This window comes from the organism of the source record quoted next, unplaced genomic scaffold (assembly GCF_019419815.1).
Source record: "Pyrus x bretschneideri cultivar Hongxiangsu unplaced genomic scaffold, Pyrus_bretschneideri_v1 Contig1, whole genome shotgun sequence".
Classification (NCBI taxonomy): Eukaryota; Viridiplantae; Streptophyta; class Magnoliopsida; order Rosales; family Rosaceae; genus Pyrus; species Pyrus x bretschneideri.
The window spans coordinates 78,463-94,614 of record NW_025999390.1 but is presented as its reverse complement, the minus strand read 5'-3'; the positions used below and the strand labels follow the sequence as shown (position 1 = coordinate 94,614).

At 37.7% G+C, this 16,152-nt stretch overlaps 3 protein-coding genes across 3 annotated transcripts; 1 reads left to right on the top strand and 2 right to left on the bottom strand.

Moving 5' to 3' along the window:
- Positions 1 to 2,012: 2,012 nt before the first annotated feature.
- Positions 2,013 to 4,872, bottom strand: LOC103929136 (nitrate regulatory gene2 protein-like). Its single transcript, XM_048583665.1, has 4 exons — positions 3,839 to 4,872; positions 3,621 to 3,727; positions 3,277 to 3,518; positions 2,013 to 3,188 (listed from the first exon to the last, which is right to left on the bottom strand). The coding sequence occupies exons 1-4, from the start codon at positions 4,647 to 4,649 to the stop codon at positions 2,414 to 2,416; spliced, it is 1,935 nt and encodes a 644-aa protein (XP_048439622.1). The 5' UTR covers positions 4,650 to 4,872; the 3' UTR covers positions 2,013 to 2,413.
- A 6,573-nt stretch (positions 4,873 to 11,445) lies between these two features.
- On the top strand, positions 11,446 to 11,899 carry LOC103929129. Its single transcript, XM_009338281.2, has one exon. It carries the CDS (start codon positions 11,458 to 11,460, stop codon positions 11,752 to 11,754), a length of 297 nt encoding a protein of 98 aa, XP_009336556.2. The 5' UTR covers positions 11,446 to 11,457; the 3' UTR covers positions 11,755 to 11,899.
- Positions 11,900 to 12,789: 890 nt separating this feature from the next.
- Positions 12,790 to 15,724, bottom strand: LOC103927092. Its single transcript, XM_009335993.3, has 2 exons — positions 14,688 to 15,724; positions 12,790 to 13,684 (listed from the first exon to the last, which is right to left on the bottom strand). The coding sequence occupies exons 1-2, from the start codon at positions 15,297 to 15,299 to the stop codon at positions 12,926 to 12,928; spliced, it is 1,371 nt and encodes a 456-aa protein (XP_009334268.2). The 5' UTR covers positions 15,300 to 15,724; the 3' UTR covers positions 12,790 to 12,925.
- Positions 15,725 to 16,152: the final 428 nt, after the last annotated feature.

Sequence of the window (16,152 nt, the reverse complement as noted above, 5' to 3'; positions counted from 1 at the left end):
GTAAATCATCTCTCAAGCCCGAACCCATGTTTTTACTTCCTTCAGCAGTTTACTTTGTCCTGCAATATGTTTGTCTTTAAAAGTCAATTTGCACTTGGTATGAACAGGATGATCTTTTCACTTCATTAAGGCCATCTCTAATCGAAGGGTCCAGAGGGCCAGATGACCGAAAATAGCCCGAAAACCGTCTCCAACCGAAGGCTAGGCCAGAGGTCTGTGGAATCTGAGAGGGCCCCACAGAATCGGAGAGGGCTAGAGGGCTGGAGGGCTGGCCATAAAATATAGCATTCCTGTCGGTTATAACCGACAAGAATATAACTTAAAAAAATTTTGAATACAACGGCTAGTCAGCTAGCCGTTGTATTCAAATTTTTTTTTTTTTTTGGTTTTTTGGGCCTTTTTTTTTAATTCTTAAAAATTCTAATTTTTTTCCCCTATAAATACCTAAACCATTCATTAAATTTAAGTTCTAATTTTTTTGGTTTTTTGGGCCAGTTATCGTTGTAGTTTTTAAATTTAAGTTGTTGAATTTGAATTTAAGTTGTTGTAGTTTTTAAATTTAAATAATAAATTATGTTTGGCCCTTTGGCCCTCGGTTGGAGACGGTTTTTCGTGACAGGGCTAAGACGAGTCCTATGGCCCTTGGTTGGAGACGGAGGCAAATATGGCCATGTATTGTTCATTAAAATATTAATATCTTGGAGAATCTTGGAGGGCCAAAGGGCTAAAACGAGCCCTCTGGCCAACCATCGGTTAGAGATAGCCTAATGGTTGATGTCTTTTCTGCTTGGCATTCTTACAAGCTAGGCCCTCAAATAACATTTGGAACCTCTCCTGGGGCTCGTAAGAAAACCCTTCCAAAAAAACGTTCTCTGGGCCAAAACAAGCCACTCGAAACACTTGGTTCATCACCGTTGCAATTAGAGTAAAATAAAATTTAATTGTTGCATCACAGTTTGAATAATTTCATTCTCTATTCCCTATAACTTTCTTATGTTGTGGATCTCCTCATTAAGAAGCAAAAAGTATCTGGATTGAGCAACCAAAATCCTAGGGATAAAAATATTTTAGTAATTATTCCAAAAAAAAAAAACACTAAACCGTAGACGTGGATTTAAAAAAAGAGCACAAATTCTAAAGTAAAACAAGGCAAAAATCCCAATTCATATTCCCTGAGGAACAAATCAGACATTGAAAAACGGGAGTTTACTGGAAAAAAAAATACTATGAACAAAATCTGGAATTGTCCGACGGATGAGCATGGTGGCGCTACTTACCAGCTTCAATTTTCGTCAAGCTCCATGATCTCTCTAGTTATAACATAATCATCTACTTCTTCCATAGAAACATCATCTTCTAAGTTCATTCTTTTTGCTTTCTTTGAATGATTTTGCTTTCTCTAAATGAAAGGAGATGGGAAGGATGGATTAGGGTTTAAGGGAGACAAATTTTCTAAACATAGTGTGAGAGAGCAAAACCAAAAAAGGGGTACTGAACGTCCGTCACAATGTTGGGTGTTCAAAATTTCAAATGGAATTGGATTACTGAAAGTCTGGAAGGAAAGGTCGATAAGGGGACTGAACCGACTGAAATTCTGGAACTTGAATTCCTTTGAAATCCTGGAATTCCTTTGAATTCCTTTTAACATTTTTTATATTTTATGTTAAATATAAAAAATGTTAAAAAAAGATCATCTATTTAGATTATTTTTAATGATTTAAATAAGAAGTCTAACCATCACCCAAGTTTTGTTTTGCGACTCACCTATTAGGGAAATGAGGGAAATGAGGGACGTCTTATGGATTGGCTAATTCACAAAAATATATATATTAAGGCAAAAGATATATGTAAATGAAGAGTGTGTGCATAAAGCGAAGAACAAGTACACAAAAATCAGCTCCTATAGTATTAAAATATGCATTCCATCACCATCGTCACCGCCCGCTTTTGAAAGAAGTCTCAAGTCTGAATTCTCACGCACCCGTTTACAAATTTATTGTTGCGAAAACTGTTGTAGGTCGGATATGTTGTTATTGCATGTGCAAGTTTGTACTACAAAGAGCTGAGCTTCATACACCTTATGTGCATGTATATGTAAATTTGTCCGACTTCTTGCACCGGAGTTGGGATGACCCTCCCAAAAGGTTGTCACTAGGTCAGAGGAAGCATGGAATTAGTAATGGATAAACCCATTTGTTTTGCCTTATAATAAGCAATATTTGCATCTCCAAAATTCTTGTAACAGGTGATCAACATATATAATTGCATAATAAGACAAGGCCAATTTATATAACTTCCAGGTGTCTGATCTTATTGCTAATTTGACGAGCAAAACCTTAAGCACCCATGGCAACAAAACAACAAACTAATCATTTGGTATCCGAAGAATTAAGCCAAGGTTGTCATTAATTCATCATCCAGATATTCCAGATTGCCTGCAGCTGACTTGCTCTAGTTCAATGTGTGCATGAAGCTCATTGTATGCTTGCAATGAGTTTGCAGTGAATTTCTCCATCGCCATCAATGTCTGCTTCAGATCCCACACTAGATCACTACTACTCTGTTGCTGCACTCTCTCTCCGTGTGACTCGTCTTCTCCTGCTCGCAAACTACTCGAACCAACGTTCTTTTTCCCTCCTCTACCACGCATCAGCTTATGCAATATCTTCTGCTCCTTCCCCTCCTCTTCCTCCAAAAACTTTACTTTCCTTGCTATATCTTTGTTTTCAGCTACCATCCTTTGCTGCACCATTTCTACATTATTATTGTTGTCTTCCATTAAGAGCGTATGTATACTAGTCCAGAATCCCCTGATGGCTTCAACAACTTCCTTCTCTGAGAGTCTATCCATAGCTTGTGACCACTCATTACACATCACAAAAACAGGCGGTGCTCCAATACCCTCGTCGGCTGTTAATTCTTGATCGCCCACATTCGGTTCGTGTAGAAGACATCTCAGAAGCCATCCATTTAATGCTTTTACATACCCCTTTTGGGCGACAATCCATTTGGAGAAGCACACATTCCAGTTTTGAAGCTCTAACTTGAGTTGAATTGCAGTTTCAACCTTATGTGCACCGCTTAATTTTGAATTGGATATTGCAACGCCATCTAAACCCTTGGCTTCCACCATTGCTTGGTACTGACTCTTGTGACATTCTACCATAGCTTTCCACATGTTGAGTAACCTACAAGCACATCAACCAGTCCACTAATCACTTTAACATTTCATAGAATCAATCACTCTTGAATGGTGATGGTATAGAGTAGAGATACCTGTTGATGAATTCGATAATCTGCGGCCATAGCTCCTCGTCCCTCAACTTATTGATGGTAATTGATATTCTGTCAACAATCTGAATTGCAATTTTCATTTTTGTTAAAAGATCGCGGACTGCACTGCGAAGGGAGTTGAGTTTGGGAGACTCAGCAGCACTAGTAGTAGTACCCTTGCTATGTTCCAAATGTTTCAGCATTCTACTCTTCTTCTCGTGCGTAACGCGCAATCTTTCCTCAGCCTAATTATATATATAGCATGATTAAATAGTCAAGATTATGCTTAAAAAGGTGATTAATCAGCAAAGCTAGTGAAGGAAAAGCAGCACATACATATTACATACCTTGACTTCATGGTAAAGTTTCTTTTCCCACAGGAAGAGCGTCTTCAGAGTGTAAGAAAGGTTCTGTGAACTCATAACCAAGCCTTCCTGGTCATCAAATCCATACTCTGCTTCTCCAACGCCAATTCGTCAAATTAATTATGTATTAAATTTATCTTTATCTAACAATCTGGAATAATATTAAAAATTGATTGAGAAAATTAAAATGGATAAATTACCCTGATCAAGAGAAATTGTGAGATGATGAGACCGCAGCGACAATACAACTTGATTACCGGACTCAGACGCCTTGTCAAACAGAAGATGAAGCTCTCGCATCGCCTCTGCTGCTTCTGGGACAGTGGGAGAGACAGAGACAGACGGAGGAGTTGCGGTCAACGTCGCCATGTGAGTCGTCTTACCCTTCTCCGGCGACCTACTCTCCCTTTCCTGATCATCGTCAATATTTTTAGTATTGTGTTTAACATTGATCTCGTTATTGATTTTGTCAGCAGCGGCAGCAGCAAGTGCAGAAGTATGAGCAGCTTCTTCAGGAACCAAAGTAGTGCAAGTATAAAGGGGTGCTAGGTAACTCTCCCTCTCGTAGGCATCAAAGAGATTAAGAAAATCCCAAGTGGAGCTGACCGGAGGCGGTGGTGGAGGAGGGAGTTTGGAAGTCAGTCTGCCGCCTAAATTTTTGAAGGCCTCCTCCTCCCTTTTCCTGAAACATTGATCATGCACAGAAACTGGTGTCGGCGTTTCTCCCAACTGTTTATCAGTGTGGTCCTCTTTGTATTCGGATTCAGAGTCGGAAGGGAATTGGAGGTGCGAGTCTGATTCTGGTGGCGCCGGCGGCGGTCCAGTACCTGCAGGAATGTCATGGAAGAAACGGTGGAGAACGGGGCCAAGGGTCCTGAGAGAGGCTAAGTAAGCGACGTGGGAATCGGCCAGGGCTTGGGCCTGGCAGAGAGCTTCCTCCAGATACTTGCACCGGTCTCGGCACAATGCCACCGCCGGAAGGTTCTCTACCTTTGAGGCGGCGCAACCCATCACAACTCTCACTATCTCTCAACTGGATGTGACACACACGCAATCGCTTTACTTAATTACCAAAAAAACTTACAAGGCACCACCAACATTCTCTGATTTTTCTGATTTGGGTTTTGAGTGTGCAGTTTTAGATAGATATGGAATGGCTTATTTGGTAATTTGGCATTTACTATTTATTGCTTTGCGTGTCTCGTGGACTGTTTAATTATCTTCCTTCCTTAATTGCTCAAACGGGGAAAACCTGGCGGGATAGGGCTAACGTCTCTTTTTTCATTTTTCAGATTATTTCAGTGTTGCCCGTATTTTTGGGTTTATTCCATCTTTACCGCGTTTTTATTTTCTTATCTTCATTCATACCCCCATGGATATGCGTGCGTTTTGTAATTTTCCCTTCCATCTATGGTGCAAATTAACAGGAAAGAAAAAGGCTAATTGAAAGGTCAAATAAATAATTATGATGTCCAATTAATGACAAAAATTATATATGGCAAGTAACCGTTATGTCATATATTCATGCGTGTGGAAGTGGAACTGTGGAGGTAAATTTCCAAAGCAAAATTTTCAAAAAGATCTTAATTTTTGAAATAATAGTGCATCATAATTTTTGAAATAATGGTGCCAAAAATTAACAGCCATAATTATGGAGATGTGATTTTCACACATCTTTTTTAACTTATTTCACAATCCTCTTCAATTTTAGCTATTTGATTGAATAAATCAAATGAAAACAACAAGACAAGATCAAACATAGGTGTGTGAGAAGCTAAAATAAATGTGTGTTTATCATTTCCGTTGTGAAGGTATGAAGTAGTACTGAAGCTAACTAGCAAAGAGTGCTGGTACTGTCTATAAGTTAGTCATGTCTTTAATAAGGGATTGGACCTTTCACAAAAGGAGGAGGAGGAAGAGGAGGATGAGCTGTCGCAAGATGCAGGATATAGCTTTTGTATGAGCTAGTGCAATTCCAACTCAATCAAGTTTGGCTGTATTCTGTATGTGAATCACTTTTGTGATTTACTTTTGAAGTGGGAGGGAGACGACCGAGAGAGAGAGAGAGAGAGAGAGAAGGAGACCGGAAGACATGGTCCCCTGAACCCTGTACCTATGGCTCTGTCTTGGGTATTGAAATTTGAATCTCATCCCCATATCCTAGGATTTAGGAAAGCCTAACTTTAATCTATCTTTTTACGGTCATTATGTCAATATATATATATATGACAACAGAAATTAGGTTGGTGCTGGTATTGTTTTGCTCACCGGTGCTTTTGATAATGAGTCATCATTTGGCCTGCGGCCAATGAAGGCCGGTCCGAACTCTCAACCCAGCTTTTTATTTTTATTACAAAGGGTTTCGATCTAACGTTTTAGGATTGAGATTGCGTAAAATTCAGCTTGTTACAGTTGAGAATTGAGATTGAAAGAAACTAGCCCCATCTGTCATTCTTTTTGTAAATATTCCAACATTAATTTTCCTTATATTCCTATATATGCAGGACAAACCGACATTAGTATCACAGGTAAATTTACATTCAATTAATATCAAGTTGGACTTAGCTAGGTTTAAGGAAAACTAAAGACAACTTTTTTGCATAACCTACAAACTTTATTGTAAGGTGGATCTATTACTTAAAAGGTAAGGAGATTATTATTTCTTTTAAGATTTTAGAGGGTCCGTCGGGTTTTGAGTACACTTGAGGGTTAGGTGAGACCATCTCCAACAGAGAGCTGGTCATAAGACTCGTTTTAACCCTCTGGTCCTCAAAGAAAATAATATTTTAATGAACATTACAGGGCCATATTTGCCTCCGTCTCCAACCGAGGGCCATATGGCTCATTTTAGCCTTGTCACAAAAAACCGTCTCCAACTGAGGACCAAACATAATTTTTATGCTCGTTAATGTTATTTAATGTTTTTTCATATTGTTTAATGTTGTTTCATGTTACTTAATTTAATTTAATGTTGTATAATGGCTTAGGAAGTTATAGGAAAAAAAATAAAATTTCAAAAAAATATGAAACAAATTTTGTAAAATATAAGTTATAGGAAAAAAATGGAATTTCAAAAAAATATGAAACAAATTTGGTAAAATAGAAGTTATAGGAAAAAAATAGAATTTAAAAAAATATATATGAAACAAATTTTGAAAAAATGGAATTTCAAAAAAATATGAAACAAATTTTGTAAAATAGAAGTTATAGGAAAAAAAATAGAATGAAGTGAGATTGTATGGAATGGTGAAAATTATGTGAGAAATGGTGTAGGAATGACTTAGGTATTTATAGGATAAAAAAAGGTTTAAATTCATTAAAAAAATATTGAATACAACGGCTAGCTTTAAGCATTCTTGTCGGTTATAACCGACATGATTGCTATGATTTTCTAGCCAACCCTTTGGCCCTTTTAGATTCCGTGGAGCCCACAAGCCCTCTGGCCTAACCCTCGGTTGAAGACGATTTTCAGGTTATTTTTTACCTTCTTGACTCTTCAGTTGGAGATGACCTGATTAAAATGTCCGTCAAGGTGTGATGTTAATCCTATTAGAGTTTAGGATTTTAGAGGAGTTTTGGACTTACATACTACAGTTAATACAGTGGAGAAAAACTAATGCCATTCATAAATATATACAACGCACGTATAATTAGAAGAACAAGAACAAGTTGAGGGTATTACTAATTATCAATAATTCATCTTATCGATATCAGTAAAGTTGATTAGATCGAAATGCCGGATGGCGGATGCAAGAATCCGACATTAATTATGAATTGTTAAGATAATAAAACTGTGCAACGTCGATGCCCATGCCAAACCCTCGCCAGCTAGCTAGTATGTGGCTGCCTTTTTCATCATGCATGCATATGCGTGGAGGTTTTGTCAGTTAAAGTCGGTAATAGTTCGTTTAATCAAATACATTTACTTGTTATTAATATGCGTGGAGGTTTTGTCAGTTAAAGTCAGTAATAGTTAGTTTAATCAAATACATTTACTTGTTATTCATAGAGAAAATTAGAATTAGATGCTTCATTTTAAACTTTTGTGGATTAAACATTTATGTTTTTTTGAGTGTTTTATTAAACTTTTGAAACATTTGATTAAGATACTCTCAAACTTTGAACTACTTCAAATTAATTGAAATTAAATTACATTTAAATATCTACTATATATTTTAAATAATTTCAACTATATTTAAGTCTAAAAGTTTAAACTTTTCAAATCTAAATGTACACCCACGCCAAATGGAAATGTACCAATGTTAAATGAAAATGTACCAACGTCAAACGAAAACGTATCAACCCCGAATAAAAACGTAACCAATTATAAACTATATTAAAATGAATATTCATCTTTTTGGAATGTTTAAAAATATGTTTGTTTCATACATAATGCTCTAGATAATCTTGTTTTTCAGTAGATAAGTCTCTGGAACAACTTTTAGTTGATCGGGGATAAATCTTTATTATTGTAGATAATGCTAAATAATAACAATAAATCATATAATTTTGAATTAACAAAAAGGTTATTATCCGTTGATTAATAACTCTTTCTAGAAAAAAAAAATAATTAAAGTAATTTAAACTTTTACATTGTTAACAACTATTTCTATAAAAAAATTAATTAATTAAAGTAATTCCTCATCATTAGAACAAAAGGTAATAAAACTTATGTTTTGAAAACAAACATACCAAAAATCTAAATGTACCAAAAATTCAAATGTACCAAAAAGCCAAATGGACCAAAAATTCAAATGTATCAAGTAACTAAATGTACCATTATAATCAAACATACCTAACAACAAGTTTTGTTACATTCTATTTAATTTACTAAAATAAATATTTTAATAAAAAAAAAATCTTAAATCATCATAATAAGAATTGCATAAAAATAGGAGGAAAAAAAGAATACTAACATGAATAGACTTCTAATGAAATAAAATTAAAGTACCAAAATTGTAAAGAAAATGTTTAATCAAATTTGCAAAATGAATAGATGTTTAGACAATAATATTTAAAAACGAGGCGTCTAATTCAAAATGTCCCTTGTTAATATTCATCGGCTGCAATACGAACCCCAAAGCTTTATGCTATTGCACACAATTTTTCTATTAATTCGACAACGGAGACAAATTTAATAAATGGGAAGAAAACCATCAACAAGAACATTCCTTAATTTGTATAGAAATTAAAAACTAAAAGTACACATGGCAAATATTAATTTAGACTAGGGTGAGAGTGTTGAGCAGTGAAACCCTAGCGTTGATCAAACTCCTTAAAACTTTGTCGGAGAAAGTTTCAGTCCCGGCGATGGACGCCTCCAATCGCCGCATCTTCTTCAATGTTACTTTGACTTCTTCATCTCCTTTCTTTCTCAAGTTTCGCAAGCTCTCGACTCCAATACTATTACTAACTCGTAGTACTAGATTTTCGTAAAAAATACATAATTGATTATTAAAAAATTTCATTTTAATCTCTAAAAATATCATGTTTTTAATAAAATCGTATGTAAGATGAAAAACTTAAAATGTTCATTTGACTCGTGATCAAGAATCAAAAGTAGTACTGAGTTATGTTGGAATATAGTGGTTGCTGGATATGGGTTTTTACACATTATATATATTATCTATATATATATATATATATTAATATTTATGTGCGGTGGACATAAAATATATATGCAGGACTACCACTATTATCATTCTGCAATCTATTATGATTAGTGAACAACTTTTCAAGGTATATAACTATATCTATTATATTATTGGGGGAATCAAAGATAAACAAAAACAAATAATCAAGTGGCACAAATTAATTGAGAAGAATGATACATAATTACATATACCATTACCACCATTGAATATCATTGTGCAGTCTATAAACTAATCAGTGAGTGTCCAACTTTTCTTGAAAAATTATTTGGGGGAACAAAAGATGAGCAAAAACAAATAATCAAATGGTAGAGGTGAGGAAAAAACAAGTATATGTTGCAGTCATATTTAGAATAGAAATGTGATTGTGTAAATCCTAGGGAATCTGAAAAAGTATTATATATTCCTATTAGGATTAGATTACCTATTAAATGTTGTAATCCTAAAGGGAAAAGTTTTTACTCTTTCTACTACTATAAATAAAGGCACAATGGGGTGAATCAAACACACCTCACAATTAAATCAATCTCTCTTCTCCCTCAATCTTGCCGCACCCCTTTCTCTCTCTAAACCCTAGAGCGCTCAATCAAATAGGCCTATAACACATTATCAGCACGCTCTTGCTAGAAGTTGACGAATTGATGCATCGTAGGAGGAGGCTATCATCCACCACATTCAAAGGCTTATTCGTTTTCTGTTAATCAGGTACGCTTAAAATAAATGAAGATATTTGAAACGTCCACGAAGCATGAAAACATTCCCCATGATGCATGAACCCCCCTATGTTTACATTTTCCTTCCGATATATATATTGTATATGTTCATATATTTGTCAATATATATATTTGTTTCATGCATCGCACAATTAAATTGTTATGTGGAATTTGTGAGTCAAATTATATAAAATAAATTAGAAGCATATTTAGGTTTTTTTTTTTTTTTTTTTTTGAAAAAAGGGGAAATTGGACATTGGATGGCACCACCCCTGCAGCACAACATCGGTAGCAGCCCTCTGGGCTTTGCTGCACCTACTTGGACCCCAGGCCTTCGGCCTGATTGATTAGAATAGGCCTACAACCCTAGTTCTATCACTGAGGAGGCTCGCAGCCTTCATGGATCTAGACTAAACCCACGGCAAGCCTTACTTGCTGGGTCCTTGTCCTGCATGCATCTAGGCCCGTATACCTGCTCTCTTTGGTGCCTTGTTTCCTTGCGGCTTGCAGCACAGGAAGCCAGCCTATGCGGCTGGGCTCCCATTCGAACCCACACACGCTAGCCCATGGGGCTGGGTTTTGTTCCCTCGTGCATCACCCACAAGGCCAGCACTTACTGGCCTTGTCCCGTGCACCCCCTTTCAGCCCAAACTGAAACCCAGCTGCAGCTGGGGCTTCTCCCTCACCTATGTGACCTGCAGCCCACCCCCGAGGTCTTTTGGGCCTTGCCTTATACTTAAGGCACCCAAAACCCATGCCACTTAACCCACGGCACCAAGCCCAATATATTTCATTATAAAATACATGCGTAGTAGCACAACACTAAGTCATGTCAAAGTAATGAACACATATAAAGTGGGACAAGTTAAAGAACATATATAAAATGCATGCGTAGTAGCACAATACTAAGTTATGTCGAAGTAATGAACACATATAAAACGCATGTGCGGTACCACAACACTAGATCATTTTGAAGTGATGGTTCAAAATTAAGAGTAATTTATATGTATACGGCACTGTTTTGTGCGAATAACACAAATATAGGTAAAGAAGTTTAACACATAACACATAATTTCATTATTTGTACTGGATTATATATAACTGTGACACTGTAAATCATGTTATACAAATTTTTCGCCAGAAAATTAGTTAGAGAGTGAGAGAGATTGATTTCGAGTAAAGTACGAAGTCAGGTGGATATGGACTACCTTGGAGGTGTGCTTGTACATGCATGAGGATGTAGTTGCTCATGCATGGATGACAGAAGGCAGTTAGGGGTTTCGCCACTTCACCATAAAACAAGACGCGTGTCATACGTATATTGATCGTTGGCGGTTGGAATTATATATATATATATATATATATATATATATATATATATATAACTAGCTAGTAAAAGTACGACTACGAATAGATTATCTATTACTAAATAGGGAATCAATGGATCATCAGAAAATGGAAAGGGAAAGGGAGAAGCAGAGACGGGAGGAGGTTAAGCAGAAGAAGGAGGGGGATGGAGGTGGTCATAGTGAAATATCAAGGATGAAGCCGTTAACATATGAAGCCTATGGCGGTGGAATGTACGGTAGAGAGCCAGATCAGCCTGCAAAAGAAAAAGCAAAACCACGGGCCAGTGAGAGCCAGAGTGCCGACGGACCAGCTGAAGCCACCACTCAACCCCCCAAGCACACACCCCCACCTTACACCGGCGACCGAGACCTTGATATCACTGGTCAATCCTATATTCAGTAGTAGTAAACTTGTACCAATACCACTATATATATATATATATATATATATATAATATGTCAATCCAATTTCTGTTTATATTAATTGAGAACTTGTTATACTAATTTGGTGTCTAAAATAAAAACCCTAGCTAGCTAGATATCACTACCAAAGAATCCATTGATCAAGTATTATATATATATGCCTTCATGCCCTTTATTCATGTTAATAATGTTGATGTTTTTCTATAATTTTACGTCCTCTTTATTGTTGATTGAATGAATTGAATAAATATCAACTGACATGAACAATGTGAGCGTGAGAAGTTAATTGATGTGTAGATAGCACTACCCAAAATATATTGATCACAACTAGTTGATGAAAAGTTATACTCTCCAAGGTAGTAATTTGGAGAAAGAAGCGAAAGTGAAGAGTATTGATTAAGAAATTTGTATGATAAATTAAGTTTGTAACAACTGGTTCGCAAAGAAGCAATTTTCTTTTCTTGAATAAGTTTGATCTCGCATTTAGCCAAGAAATACGATTTGTCCTCTCCTCCATGGTTGCCGTAGCTCGTTTTGGTTCGGGCGTACCCAAAGCTTGGCACAGGCTCACGGGTCCAACGTCTATAAGTTGAGAAAATAGTAGCAAAGGTTCATCAACTTTAATTAAATTGGAGCAACGGTCATTCAATTAAAAATCTATTACCATTTGTCCCTCAATTAAAAATTCATTACCAATTATTTATGACAACATATATACTTTAAGATTGCTGCATTATTTCTTTCCTCAATCCTGTTTTTTAGTTATACGTTGTGCTAGACCTAAGATTTGAAAAACAGGATTGAGGACCTAATGCTCTCAGGTTTGGACTGGAAAAAAAGCAATTTTCAATCCTTAATTGTAACAGGTCCACCGTCTTTATGGCATCCCAGGCCTCTTAGACAAGGCGATATGGAGAGTCTTGGAAGGCCACGGTGCAAGTCCTCGTGAAGTCCGGACACGGCATTCATACACAATTGTGAAGACTGTCATCCATACCTTGTTGTTATAGTATAGTTAGAGCTGTAAAGCCTGTGCGTTGTGTTGATTAATTTCCTTTATAGAAAGACGTTCTATATGATTAAATCAAGAGAATGTACGAATCCAAAATCATTTCTTTCCCATATCGTTGTCGCTCTGTATTTGTTGTTGTTCAGTGGCTACAAATCTGTTCTGCCGGGGGTGCGTCCCAGTTGGCAGTTCGCTTCTTCATTTGGTTGAAATCATGAATGCATTGCTCTGTCGTCATGCCTGCAACTCGCTTTCTCTCGGCAGCCAGTTTCTTCCCAGCAACTCGGTCAAATTTGATCTCCCAATCCTTTTCCCAAGCGTCATGGGCATCGCAGAGCTCAAGGGTGCCGTTTGCCCAGTGGGTCCAGCTCCAACCTTTGTAGAGAGACTGCATCACGTCGCCCACGCATGGGCCTTGGCATACAGGCGTGCAAGGCCTGCACTTGGCCCCGCTCAATAGCCCTGGACTTGACAAGGACGCCACCGGCACTCCAAAGCGGTGTGGCGGGAACTTGTACTTGCGGTCTGTTACAATACAAAAGGGGAGTCGTTTAGTGACGTAAGGTACCCCTTGGGTGGTGAGTTGGGCCTTGAAGGCGGTTTCGGAGTTCAGTTGGTGCAATCCGGCTGCGTCGAGCTGGGGAAGGAGGGAGAGGCGCGAGAGGGCGACAGTGGAGGTGTTGAGGTCGCCAACTCCAAAGCGGTCGTTGAGTCCGCCGTAGCTGGAGCCTGGTGGGACCAGGTACTGACCGGGCACGAAGTACTTGGGGTGGAGGGGGGCGTTCCAGTAACCGTCAACGCGGGTTCGGACAATCCAATCGTAGGTGAAGTTGTTCTGTTTTTGGTAAGCTCGGATCATAGTTAGGCAGCCTTCCACCAGGTTGAAATATTGCAATAGACCCTGCATATTACATTTGATTCATTTTAAATTTTATGAAATTAACATTGAGTTCCACATTTTATATTGTTGGATCTATCCAACAACATACAATACCAGAACAACATGACAAGTTTTTATTTATCCACCAAAATTTAAACTCTTAGTATTACGGTGTAGTGATATTCTTGTTCACGTCTAAGCGAGAGGTCATGGAGTGAATTCTCATCAAATGTGAGTTTGAACTATATTATTGCTAGTCTATTATGAGACATTATCCCTCCCCATTAATGTATATAAAACCATTTGTTAAAAAGATAAAAAAGTTAATTCAAGAATATTACTCTACAAATGATTTATTATTTATTATTATTATTCGGATACTGATGGATCAGCTCAGCTGGCTGAAAGGGCTCAAATAAGACTATCTCTAACTGAAGGAGAGTCAGAGAGCTTCTTTTAGCCATATAGTCTTTCAAAAAATTAATATTTTATTTAACAGTATAAGGCCATATTTCTTACCATCTCAAAAGGATCAAAGAATCATAGGCAAACGTAACCTATAACAAAAAAACCGTCTCAACAAAGGAGGCCAAAGGTCCATGGCACGTGCCTGCTGTATTTGTATTGCCTCCTAGTCCTCCTACCTTGTATTTTACGAATGCATTTTTATTTTCTCTCTCCTAAAACAATTTAATTACTAATTAGTAGGTGAACGGGTGTAGCTCAGACCAAATTAATTGAGAATGGCAAACATATAACAAAAACGGCAGCAGGAAGAACTAATTGTTGTAAACACGTTATTCTTCCCAAGGATTTGCCATTGACAGAAGGAGCAAGACGATACGATACAACGATTAGCCACGTTCCCTTTATCTTCATTATTTATGGTCAACGAACCAAATTAATTCAATCTGACCATTCCATAATATCGTAAAACTGAAATATAATTAATATAATGTTTATTTAAAAAATTAAAATAACAAAAAATGAAAACAGAATCAGGAGTTCAGAAAGAAAGAGGAACCTGGATGCCATTGGGCGAGTCGTGGGCGGTTAGGACTCGGTGCTGGAACTCGGTCTCGGGCATCGTTTTGGGGTGGAAGATTTTGACGGCGGCGATCCTTGGAGCCGACTTGAGGAGCGAGAACTTGAAGGCGTTGGGGTCAACAGGACTGTGCAGGAAAAGATCCGAATTGGGATATTTGTTGAGAATCTTGTCGAGGATGGACGGCCCCGTGAGCTCGAACTTCCGGGCCCCACCAACCAAGCAGACGGCGATTCTGGAGCGACCCAATTCATCATCCTCCTTCTTCTTGTTCAACGACTCTGTCCGATTTTGATTTGGGGTCCCCGTTGCCGTTGGTGAAGAAGTAGGCGAAGCAATTGGAGTTGAATTGAAGTTGTTGGGCGGCACTAGGAACTGGAAGGCGCGGCCGCCGCGAAAGAAGGATCGGATGGGAGCAAAAGGGATGTTGGTGGGAGAGAAAAAAGAAGAGAAAGAGGAGAGTGAGAGGAAGAGTATGAAAGAGAGGGTAGGGATGAGTAAGAGAAGCAGGCGCCAATCGAGATCGGAAAACCATCTGGCGAAATAGACGGTCATCCTGTTTTCGGGGAGGAGGATTCTCCACTTCACCATCTCATCTGATTAGATATCTGTTGCCGATGATGTTGGAGCCTGGATCCAAATCCAAAAAGTGCCCTCAGTCTCAGGAAATTGAAATTGGGATGAGATGAGATGGGGCGGGTGGTGACTTTGCGTTTACTCCTTTTTTTTCCTTCTCTCTCGTTTGATTTTGATAAATGGTTTCCTTTTCTTTTTCCGTTTCCTTTTCTAACTTTGTTTTTAGGTGTGGTCCGTGGAGGAAGGAAGATGACAAAGGCCCTTGGTGTGTGTGAGGACGGATTTAGGTTTAAAGGGCGAGGATTATGAATTAGATTAGGATTTAGGAGAAGGATTATTAAATTAAGCAAAACGGTTTGACAATTTGTATTCAGTGTAGACAGTAGATAGAAGAAGCAGACTTTTCTACTTAGGTTTTCTTTCTATATCTGCTCTGGTGCCTGCGGGCTCTTGTTAACTTAGAGCAACTCCAGCCCTCTCTTTTAGGTTGATCCAAAGTCTAAAAAAATAGGTTGGCACCTAAAAACCCACTCCATCCCTCTAAATAGACCGGCCTAAAGTCCATTCTAGTCTCTAGGCCAGCTCATAATGGAATGAGTGAGGAATCGGTCTATTGGACGTCAGCCAAGGCTGAGTCATTTTTTGCGGCTGGTGCGTGGGCGCGCGTTCAAGCCTTTAATAAAAAAATGGCAAACTCTCACTGTGGGTCACGTGTTCACTTTTGGACTGTTGGATTTCAACATTTTTGAAATTCAACTGTCCATATTAATTAACTTAATAAAAAATTATAAAAATTGTTTAAAAATACAAAACAAAATTAAACGATTTTTTTATATTGATAAATACCTAACCATCTTCTACAAAAAGT